The 12,342-nt window shown below is 37.3% G+C and overlaps 1 protein-coding gene across 2 annotated transcripts; it reads left to right on the forward strand.

Annotated features, from left to right (window-relative positions):
* The first annotated feature begins 2,672 nt into the window (after window positions 1-2,672).
* Window positions 2,673-9,505, forward strand: LOC121777104 (protein NETWORKED 1A-like). 2 transcript variants are annotated; one of them, XM_042174246.1, is made up of 4 exons: window positions 2,673-2,934; window positions 3,667-3,874; window positions 4,036-8,129; window positions 8,217-9,505. In XM_042174246.1, the coding sequence occupies exons 2-4, from the start codon at window positions 3,772-3,774 to the stop codon at window positions 9,306-9,308; spliced, it is 5,289 nt and encodes a 1,762-aa protein (XP_042030180.1). In that variant the 5' UTR covers window positions 2,673-2,934; window positions 3,667-3,771; the 3' UTR covers window positions 9,309-9,505. The 2 variants fall into 2 exon arrangements, with proteins under 2 accessions (XP_042030180.1, XP_042030181.1); XM_042174247.1 differs by having other exon boundaries at window positions 8,226-9,505.
* Window positions 9,506-12,342: the final 2,837 nt, after the last annotated feature.

The following is a 12,342-nucleotide window of genomic DNA, read 5'->3' on the forward strand; positions in this document are numbered from 1 at the left end:
AACGCATCGCTGAAATTATTGAGTGATTCATCTCTTGTCACAGTTGTCGTAAGTATGAATCATCGATCAACATCGCTCGACGCTGATGCCCGGTTGATTCCTCTACAAAATGACACTCTATGCTTGAGTATTCATGGACGCATTGATGCAGGGAGACGCTCAACTATTCGGTGTATGTTTGACCCATGAGGATTCCTCGACACTCATCGTTGCTTCATGGTGCCCACCTTGAGGACAAGGTGAGTTGATACGATTATTATTATTATTATTATTTAGTTAGTTAATTATGGATTTGCATATCTTTTTCATATCTTTTGTCTTGCTCATTAAGTTAGTATCCACTATTATAAATAGTGGACATTGTTCTTTAGTTCGATCATTCAAGAAATATCAATTATCCTTCTATTTTATTTTCTCTTACTCTCTTTCCTTTTAAACGTGCAAAACGCACAAAACCCTAATTTTGACGCCGGATTGATCGACTGGCAAAAGCTCTCGCGGCGTTCGACGCAAAATCTACGAGTTAAGGAACTTCATCCTTAACACTCTGCTCCTTCTTCGTCGTGGCCTCGCAGGGTCGAATCGGACTGCAGTAGAGTTGGCGGAAGCTCCTAAGCCCGAATCCAATGGCTCTCATGGACCTATGGTGGGTCGGTCGACTACGCTCGACCCCACCTACATCCGTCCCTGCCAGAACCCGATTACGGAGGAGGCATAATTAAATATTAAAAAAAATGAATTTTAATAATAAAATTAAATAATATATTAATAAAAATATAAAAATATAAAAATATAAAAGTAATACTCCCGTAGAGCACCATGATTAAATGTACCATATCTAATTGGTACGAGTTTTAAGAAATAATTTAACTTTATAAAGTAATACTCCCTCCGTCCCGGACTACTTGCACTTATTTCCTTTCTGGGCATCCCAAGTTATTTGCACTCTTTCCATTTTTAGTAAAAATTATCACCTACAGCCGCAATTGTTGACTTTGCTATACACTCATTTCTTAATCTTCGTGCCGAAAAGGAAATGTGCGAGTAGTCCGGGACGGAGGGAGTATGAATTAGTGAAATGTGAACCTACTTTTATATATTGGTTTTATATTAAAATGTAAGTGAATGAGTTAGTTGAATGTAGAATTTAGTTGCGGTAAAAGTGAAATAAGTATTTATTAAGATGGACGAAAAAAAAGATATTTATTAACAGACGAAAGGAGTATTCGATGATTGTTTTTATTGAGATTGAGATGCAAAAAAGTCAAATTTCGATTTCTTTTTGGTTAGGTAATGTCAAATTTCCTTCATACACGAAGCCCCACAACTTTTTAATATATACATTAAAAAATGAATTTGGTGCCTAAATCATGGACTACAACTCATCTTTCATTTTTGGAACAATTTTGAAAAATGGTATGTAAACTCCATTTATTAATCATGCACACAACTAATTGTGATAAATATATGGTCCACTTTATTTTTTCCCAAACCTTTGAACTTTTCCAATTCCCGCTAACAAAATAATTTTCGAGATCACATATGGTCATGAATTATCCTTGACCGGTCATTTAGTAATAGATCACATACGGTTATGGGTTACCCTTAACTGGTCATTTTCCATCTAATTTACAAAAATGACAATTAAAAAGTGATGAATGATCAGAGAGTAAAGTAAAAGAGAAAATAAAGTAAGATAACTTGAAGTTTTATTTTTAACTAAAAGGAAATTGATCACTTGTAATGGGTTGTAATGGGATGGTGGGAGTATTATTGAAAATGAAAATAAAAATATAATTAGTTGATTTTATTTTTCCTTTTATTAGTTAGTGATAGCCTTTTTCCTAGCCTATATATAAAAGGAATTTATTGTAATTTGTAGATAACTTTTCTCAAAGTAGTTCATTAATAAAATTCTCATATATTCCCCTCCCTCTCTCGCGACGGTTATTTTTCTCCCTTCGTTTTCAATTGTAGTTTCTCTCAATCTCCTTCAATGGCGGTTTCTCGCCAATGTATTCTCCATTTTCAACATTATCATATTTACAAAATGAGTGCAAAAAAAAATACAATTCAATTACCTTAGAACGGAATGAGTAATATTTTTGTGAACGAATCCTATATTCCACTAATTCATTATCATTCACGACTCTAGTTCGTAAGTTCAAGTTCTTCAGCGAGTTCAAAATATATGATGCATGTAATATGTGGTTGCATAACAAAAAACTCCAAATTTGGTTTGATGTTTATTAATTTGTTGAAATATAACAATATTTCCCTATTTCAAGTGGCTCATTTTTTCTTTTTGAAATGTTTCATTTGAAAAATTGCATATTTATAAAATGAAAACACTCGTTGTGTTTGCATTTTTTCTCCACTCAATTTATAAAATAATAGAAAATCAAATGCCGAAAAGAAAATGATTCAGTTTATACGTGACAAAGTCAGAGGGGAGTATGAGACTTTTTTTCTAGATAAATTTTTTTAGTACGAGACTATTTTCTAAATAAATTTCTAGTAAATAAAATGAAATTGACACCCACCTAAATCGAAGGGCATATTAGTCAAATTTCCATTACCATGAGTCACGCTGAAACAGCATTTTGTAAACCCAAAATTACGACAATTGAAAATCCCAATTTAGGAAATTATAACGTACCATTCCAATTTGACAGCAATTTCCAAGTTTCCCATATGTCACACCTTCACAGTGAGACACATATATAAAAAATTCTGAAATACATTTACTTTTACAGCTTTTACAGTTAGTTCATTCTGCGACGCTTGTCTGCACCAACCAAAACCCGAGCTCCAGAAGAAAATGCCGACTACATTTTTGAGAGAGGCCAAAATGGAGTGAAGTGAAATTTAGCGGCTGGTGTGGATTCATATCAACAGCTGCTGCTCGAGATTCTGTATCGTTTCTTTTAATTTGTAAGGTTTTAGCAAATTAGTGTTCTTGCTTTTTTGGATTGTCTTTTTTGAATTTTTCTTGGAGACCCATTTGCAAAGGTTTGACTTTTTTGTTACTTTTTGAATTTCTCTTTACCAAAGATTTGATCTTGTGAAGTTCTGTGGAAAGCACATTGTCATGCTTGCATGCTTTTATTGTTTTGTTACTTTAATTTTGCGAATTGCTCTAAAATTTTGTGAAGATTCTGTTTCGTCTGGGCTTTTAATGAAGCCATATTGGCTGGAAATTAATATTTTTTTCTGGAATAAATTTCATTATAGGATATAAATTCTTTCTGTGGCCAGATTTGGTATATTCAAAATGCCTTCTTCTCTGTCAAATTTTGAAAAAAAATGCATTTTTCTTGAGAAACTTTGGAATAAAAATCTGTTCTTTAAGTTAGATGAACATTAGCACATTTATTTGACACTGACATATCAATAGGAGTTGTCGAAAATTTCGTAGTTTCTTTGTCTTGCATTTAGTTCATTTCTCAAAAAGTCAGTTCTTAATAATGTCATTTTTCTCAATAGGAGTAATATTTTGCAATTCTTGTACCAAATTAATTCTCAAATATGCTGGACATGGGTTTATCTTGTCATTGCTATGACATTTTCCACTGATTTGGAGGCATGTTAGATAAGCTTGGTAGAGATCTCTTAGATGGTAATGCTCGTATGAATCTTTGAACTCATCGTTTGGCATCGTGTTAGGTGTTAACCGGCTGTTCATCGACAGCTGTTGTTCTGTTACGGGTAGAAAACACGGTGTTTTCAAAGAGGACGGAGGGAGTTGCATTTTTGTTCTTTGCTGGAGTCATGGCCAACGTATCTCATTCTGAATCGAGGCGGTTGTATTCATGGTGGTGGGATAGCCACAACACCCCAAAGAACTCAAAATGGCTCCAGCAAAATATCACAGGTATAAACTCAACTTTTTGGTGATGGAAATTGGCTATAAATCTCTCTGTTTGTGTGTGTGTGTGTTTCTGTTGAATATGGTATTAGAGCTTATGAATGATGTTGAAATTAGTGGTGTCTTTTACTCTTTTTGGTGTATTAAATTGCATTAGTGGTTTACAGATATGGATGGTAAGGTGAAGTGTATGATCAAGCTCATCGAAGAAGATGCAGATTCATTTGCTAGACGAGCTGAAATGTACTACAAGAGACGCCCCGAGTTGATGAAACTGGTTGAAGAGTTCTACCGTGCCTACCATGCTTTAGCTGAAAGATATAACCATACAATGGGGGAGCTCCGCCATGCTCATCGAACAATAGCAGCAGCATTTCCCGATGAAGTTCCTTTTGAACTCGTTGACGAGGGCGATGTGGATCGCATGCTTGAGCACACACACGTGAGTTCTCCATCTGATCAGGAGGATTCTGATGGAGTCATGAAGAAAAGGGGTTTAAAGCAATTGCAAGATATGTGTGGACTCAAAGAAACACCACCTCGAGATTCTTGTTCTGCTGAGAGATCTCACGATTCTGTAGATGAGATTCATAGTGAGACTGCTAGAGCAGGAAGAGCTGAAATCGAAGTTCCCGTCTTGAAGAAAGCACTTGCTGATATGGAAGTCGAAAAGGAGGGTATCCTGCTTCAGTATCAGCTATGCCTCAAAAAGCTGGATGAGATAGAGGGGCAGCTGCGTCATGCTCAAATGGTATCAACGAGGTTCAGTGAGAAGGCCGATAGCGCTGAAACCAAAGTTGAAACTTTGAAGGAAGCCCTCACTCAGTTGGAGTCTGAAAAGATTGCAGAAACGGTGAAAAATGAAGAGTATTTTGAGAAGATATCTCATCTCGAGGCTATGGCTTCTCGACTGCAGGAAGATATGATGGGCCTCGACAACAGAACATTTTCAGCGGAGAGTGAAGCACAAACTCTGAAAGATGAAGTGTCAAGATTAGAGCTTGAAAATGAAGCAGCAGTGTGTAGGTACGAGCAATGTCTTGGAAAAATATCGGAATTGGAGAACATAATCTCTACGAAGGAAGACGAGGCGAGAATGATTAAGAAGCAAGCTGAAACGGCTAAAAGTGAAGCCTTGAAACTGAGGAAGGCAGTTGCTGATCTGAACAAGGAGAAAGAAGCTTCAGCTCTCCAATACAAGCACTGCTTAGAAATGATATCCAAGCACGAGAGAGATATATGTAGCGCAAAAGATGAAGTTGAATGCCTTAACCGTGAAGTCTTGATTGGAACTTCGAAGCTCAGGACTACACGAGAGAAGTGCACTCTGTTAGATATGTCTAACCAAGCGCTGCGAGTTGAAGCTGATGATCTGGAGAAGAAGATTGCAAAGAAAGACCAAGAGCTCTCGAGCAAGCAGGAGGAGCTCGAGAAACTTCAGTGTGGTTTGCATGATGAGAGCGTTCGTCATGCACAGGTTGAGGAAACTCTCGAGGCTCTGCAGAATCTGCACTCGCAGTCAAAAGACGGCCAGAGAGCTCTGGCCTCGGAGCTCAAAGACATGCTTCGGATGCTAGAAGATGTTGAGACAAGCAAACGTGGTTTGGAGGAGGAGCTTCAGCAAGTTAGGGATGAAAATCATGATTTGAGTCGAACTTCATTCTCTTCAGCAACGTCTATGGTGAATATGCAAAATGAGATCCATAGTTTGAAGGAGATTAGGGAGAGGCTAGAAAAGGAAGTATTGCACCATATGGGCGTAAGCACGTCCCTCCAGCATGAGATCTCATGCTTGGCAGGAGAAATCGAGCGCTTGAACAAGAGCTACCAGGCTTTGGTTGAACAAGTGGAAGCAGCAGGTCTCGACCCAAAATGTCTTGGGAATTCGATGAAGAGCTTGCAGGATGAGAACTCGAGGTTTAAAGCGATGCACGAAGAGGATAGCAGTGAGAAGGAGATTCTGTTGAGGAAGTTAGAGAGCATGGACGAAGTTTTGAAGAAGAAAGTGGAAGCCGAGAAGTCCCTCTCAGACTTGAATTGTGAGCTTGAGTCATCACGTGAGAAGGTGAAGGAGCTGCAAGAATCCTGTTTGCTCCTCCATGGAGATAAGGCCACTCTTGCTGCTGAGAAAGCTTTTCATTTATCTCAGTTGCAGGTGATAACTGAGAGCATGAACAGTTTGGTGGGACAAAATGCTGTTCTTGAGAACTCGTTGTCTGCAGCAAAAGTTGAGCTCAAAGGCTTAAAGGAAAAATCGAAGGGATTAGAAGAGATATGTGATATGCTCAAGAATGAAAGGTCATATCTTCTGTCTGAAAGGGACAGGTTGGTTCTTAAGCTGGAAAACGTGGAGAGAACACATGAAAGCCTAGAGAATAAGTTTCGGCAATTGGGAGAGAAATATGCAGACTTAGAGAAAGAGAATGATGCCATGCATTTTCAAGTCGAGAAACTCAAGGTTTCGTTTGGTGAGGAGAAGCAGGAACGAATAGGTTCGCAGCAACTAAGCGAGACGAGGATGGCCGGCCTTGAAACTGAGATTCATCACCTGCGAGAAGAAAACAAATGGAAGACAAAAGAATCAGAGGAGGAACTCGAAAAGGCTATGAAAGCACAGTTTGAAATATCTATCTTTCAGAAATTCATACAAGATATGGAAAAAAAGAATTATGCTCTCATCATCGAGTGCCAAAAACACGTGGATGCATCTAAATTGACAGAGAAAGTGATATCGGAGCTTGAGAGTGAAAGCCTTGAGCAGCAGGTGGAAGCTGAGCACTTGTTGGATGAAATTGGAAGGCTGAGGTTAAGCATATACCAAATTTTCACGGCCCTCGGAAGCAGTCCAGATTGTGCACCTGAGGACAATGGTGAGACTGAGCAAAATTTGGTGCATCAAATTCTTGAAAATATCAAAGATATGAAATTCACCATCTCCAAAAATGAAGACGAAAAACAGCAGATCTTTGTTGAGAACTCGGTTCTGGAGGCCCTCCTTGAGCAGTTGCAGTCCAAGGGCGCGGTGATCGAGTTGCAGAAACAGCATTTAGAGCAGGAGGCGGAAATCATGGCCAAGAAACTTGCCATTGTGAACAATGAAAGGGAAGAACTCATAGAGATGAACATGCAGTTAAAATCAGACGCGAGCAAGGGTTCTCAGGCGGCTTTAGTGCTTCAGGCTGCGCTGGCAAATCTCTGTGTTCGGCTAGGTGATTTGCAAGCGGCTTATAATGCATTACATGAAGCGCACTCTCGAGCGACGCAGGAAAATGCATGTTTACTGAAGAAGTTCTCTGATATGACAGAGGAGAAATGTCAAGTGGAACAGCATAACGATGATATCCTCTTGGAATTATTGGCAACCGCCAACCAATCTGCCTTGTTGAAGAGCTTTGTAGAAGAGAAAACTGTGGAGCTAAGATCGCTACTCAAAGATCTGAACATTCAACACGAGGTGAACAGTTGCCTTGTACGAGACATGAGCGAGTTAGGGGGCAAGCTTGACCTACAGAAGGCCGAAAATCGAGTTCTCAAAGACACTGTGTGCAGCTTGGAGAGTGAGATCCAAGAAATCAGAGAATGCAATGTTCAAATGAAGCAGGAGATAGCAAGTAATTCAGAGAGCTTAATTCAAACCAAGATAGAGCTCTTTGATACAGGAATGCAGCTTGAAGCTACTGAGAAGATTAACTCCACGTTATTCGTGACAGTAGCTGAGCTGAAGTTTGACGTTCATAGGTCTCAGCAAGCAAGGGAAGATCTAGAGGAAAACGTGGCTGTTCTCGCTGAAAGTAATTCCACACAGATGAAGGAAATTCAGAGCCTTCACAAAGTCAACAAAAACTTAGAGTATGAGATTGGCCTACTTCATCAAGAAATCGAGGAAAATGTAGTGAGAGAGCAGACGCTTAGTATAGAGCTCCAAGGAATGAACAATGAGTTCGAACTCCGGGAGGCTGAAACAGCTGCATTGTGTTTAGATCTTCAGGCCTCTTCTGTCCAAGAAGTTCTGTTAAAGGATAAGGTCCAAGAGCTCACTGGGGTGTGCCGGAATCTCGAGCATAAAAATACCGCAAAAATGTCGGAGATTGAAGAGATGAAGCAGAAGGTTTGTCTCATGGAGAGCGAAATCAACGGACTGAAATCCCAACTTTCAGCATATGATCCAGTGATAGCTTCCCTCAGAGATGATGTAACACTCATAGAGCACAATGTACTACTTCGTTCCAACTATAAAGCTGCACACAGCCAAGAGACTGAGGTAAAACACTCTTATATCACAAGTAGATTGAATTTTCCATCCTCAAGTTCAAGAAATTTAGTATTTATCGTTTCCTTCTATTGTTAGCAATGTCAGGAATTTGCTCGTCATCGTAGTGAAGCCATGTCTCAGACGCCTTTGGATTTGGAAGATCAATCCCTTCTTAGTTTGCAGAATTTGCAGATGAGAGTTAAGGTAGTCGGAAAATTGATGGAAGACACGAAGAAACCTGTCTTACGAAGAAGATCCAGTTCCAAGAGCAAACAAGAACCTGTGATTGATGAAGGTTTCCGCTTGAAGATGCTGCCCAGCTCGGGTAGAGACAAGCATAAACGCAGCAGCAAGAAAGCGTGTCAAAGTGAGCAGAAAGCAAAAGCCAAAGCCTCAGAAGCCCAAATTTCGATGCTAATGAAAGATATTCCTCTTGATCAAGCCTCTGATAGCTCCATGAGGAATACTAGTAACGGCTCTGATAATATGATGCTTGAGCTGAGGGAGACTGTCGAGGATGGAACCAGACATCAGCGCAGACCAAAGGGATGGGATAGAGCTCATGATCAATTACTACCGTTGACTGATTCAGATATGGAGAAAGAGTTGGCCATGGATAAGCTGGAGCTCTCGTCTAGAATCACCGAGCCTAATCAAGAACTGAATGACAAAATCATCCTCGAGAGGCTTGCTTCCGATACTGAGAAGCTGGAAAGTATCCAGGCGGTACTGCACGACTTGAGAAGGAAACTGGAGGCTAACAAGAAGAGTAGGAAGGCCAAGAATGTCGATTTTGGAGACGTTAAGGAGCAACTGCAGGAAGCAGAGGACACATTAGTGCAGCTGGCTGATTTGAATGTTCAGCTAGTGAAGAACATAGTGGAGTGCCCTCCTGAAGAAATGTCCTCTCCAAGGCTGAAGGAGACGATGAAGGCGTGGAGAGTCAAGGTGATCGAGCAGGCTGAAAAGGGGTCCGAGAGGATCAGCATGCTGGAACTAGCGGTGCAGAAGATTCAGTTCGTGCTGTCGAAGGTGGAGGAGGAAGGCAGAGGGAGCAACAAATTCTTGAGGAGCAGAACTGTGATTTTGAGGGACTTCATTCATAGCGGAAGGAAGAACAGCGGGAGGCGAAAGAAGGGGCTGAACTGTGGGTGGTTTAAGCAATCAACTAGTGGAAACAGAAGCTGAAAGATTGAATCTTGATGCTGTTGGTAGGTTTATTTGTGTTAAGTGAAGTTGAGCATAACTGTAATAACTAGATTTGCTCTATTTGTGTAATTTTCAGCTCAACATTATGTTGGTGTTAGAAATGTTGGTGGTTCATATGCATGTGATAATCATGAAATCTCCAAGAACTTTTTAAAGGAAAATGGTCTCCAAAATCATAAAATGTGTCTGCAATTTTTTTCACACATTTAAAAGTTAATTGCAAAAATCATGATTTAGATTGTATAATTTATTTCCCACAATTTTGAATTTCGGTTATATTTCAGTTAAATCCAACAATACGATGTTATTTTTATAATAAATTTTTTTTGAATAGAAAATAATTACCAGTTCAGAGTCTCACCCTCTCTCTTCCATCTCTCTTTTTGGTTTGTTTCGTGTTTTGTACAGTTTTAAAAACATAAAACGAATCGAAAAAAAAGTGGAATCAAAATTTCAAAAAAACTAATATTTCGCTTGAAATCCGAAATCATGTATCATTGATATAGAAAGGTATAAAATTAAGTTAAATGAGATTTAAGAATCAAAATGATTATATAAATTACAATAAATAATAATTAACATATAATAAATGAATTCATAACTAGACTCATAATCTTCAATTCCTCGACTCGTTTTTTAAAATGAATAACAAACTTACGAGTCGTTTTTAAAAAAAAAACAGACTTACAAGTCCAAAAATGCATACAATGTATGAAACCGAAAGGGGAAAGAATGGACTATTTGATTGAAATCAAATACCGAGATTTTTCGCGATGTGACCATTGGAAAAAATTGTCAAAGTCATAATATTAATGGTTGATTTTGAAATCTATGAAATTTGACCAAAGCTTATAGTTTTTTTTGTCATTTTATTTTAACAAGAAAATACAAAATAACATCGTTTCGGTTCTACATAATCCAAATTAGTGTGAGACAATTGCAAAATTGTTAAAATCTAGGTATTGGTCGAGTGACTAGAATTTGATCAAAACTTATGATTTTTTTGTGCAAAGATTGGGCTAATTAATTTTCACTTAGATGATCAAGTTTAAGTTGTCACCCATCATATTTAACATATATGATTAAATTGCACTCGAAAAGATGTTCAAAATTTATAACTTGTCGCCGTGAAATTAATACACCGAAAGATAAAAGTATCGAAGTGTATATAGATACAAAAATTGAAATCGGTTGAATTATGAAAAATACTGTTTAGCTGACCTAATAGCTAACATATCGTATTCAACTGATGATTATAATGCAAATCACAAACTCTACCAATTTATTGTGGATTAATGAAGTTAATTGAGTTGGCTAGATTGATTTGATCTAAATAATAGCCTTTTAGTGAGAGATCAATGGTTGAAGTCCTATCTAAATGTGGGTTGTCAGTCAGTGTTATTTAAATACTATCATCTAGTTTGCATAAGTATTTTTATTTAGAATCATTTTGCAATGCTATTATTGTATTTATCGATGTAGTCGTACCTCCTAATTACATTTGAAATAGATGATTGTGTCCAATACTTTATTTCAGAAAATTTAAGAATCTTGAAAATGATTATTGATGCCTAATATCATTAGAGAATGACCCAACATATAAAGTCAAAAAGGCTACCATTAAAACAAACAATTAAACCTATAATTAGGTAATATAATACTATTATCAATTAGAAACATAAAAATAAATCCAATTTATTAAAAGTTAGGTTCAATTTAAAAGATTATATCTAATTATTAATTATGTCTCATGTTTGGTTAATAAGATTGAATCTCACAATTTAATCTTAGATATATAGTCTTATGATAATTACTCATAGTCAACCCCCTTCAATTATAACGAGGACTAAAGTCTCAATTTGGTCCTTAACATATTTGGTTTTTTTTATTTTGGTCCAAAACATTATCTTTTGAATTATTCGGTCCCTCACATTTGAAATCGGATCACATTTGGTCCATTTTGGACGGTTCCGTCAAATTTTTGACGGTTTTAATTACTGGGTCACAAATCCGTCACAAATCCGTCACTAACTGGGAGAAACTGATTTGTCACTAATCCGTCACTAATTATCATTTTAGTCATTTACGTGTAAGTTGCATAAATTAGGAGGAAATTGAGGCATGAAAGTACTATTATTAGAATAATGATAATTGAATATTCCCTCCGTCGCCGATTAAGAGTCACTCTTTTCCATTTCGGCTCGTCCCCCATTAAGAGTCAATCTTCCTACTTACCATATTTGGATTTGTGACGGATTTGTGACCCGATAATTAAAACCGTCCAAAATGGACCAAATGTGATCTGATTTCAAATGTGAGGGACCGAATAATTCAAAAGATAATGTTTTGGACCAAAATAAAAAAAAAACACAATATGTTAATGAAAAAATTGGGACTTTAGTCTTATAATGAGTCATGACAACCGAACGACACCTAAATGGATAGAATCATCCAAGCTCAATTTCTTCAGCGCAACATTATTACTGAAATTAAATCCATTAAGGAGATAGAATCAGACTCAAAATATTAACTGAAATTGAATCCAAAACTAGCAAAAATAAATGGGTATTGCCGCCTAATATCACGAAACTTTCCAAAAATTTATTTTTTCCTCATAAACATTAAACTTGATACTACTCATAATATCACAAACTTAAATAATTGTTGAATTTTTCAACGGTAACTATATCTGATATGATGTGGTGACAAATGAGATGTAGCCGGATTTTGCTACCAATGGAAAAAATGCAACAACTATTTAAATTCGTAATATTACATATCAAATTTATAGTCCGTAGAAAAAATAAATTTTTTTATAATATTATGCGTCAATACCCCAAAGATAAATTATTACTACTATGAGCAAGAGGTCTTCATGGTGTGAAGTTGAGGCCCCCCAAGCTAAGCTACACAAACTCAATCTCCAGTCAAAGGCTAGAACCTAAATTTTTCCAACAACATCCATAAATAAAAGCTTTGACATATTTGTCTTTAAAATCTGAACAAGCAAAAT

Source organism: Salvia splendens, chromosome 18 (assembly GCF_004379255.2).
Source record: "Salvia splendens isolate huo1 chromosome 18, SspV2, whole genome shotgun sequence".
In the NCBI taxonomy this organism is placed as follows: Eukaryota; Viridiplantae; Streptophyta; class Magnoliopsida; order Lamiales; family Lamiaceae; genus Salvia; species Salvia splendens.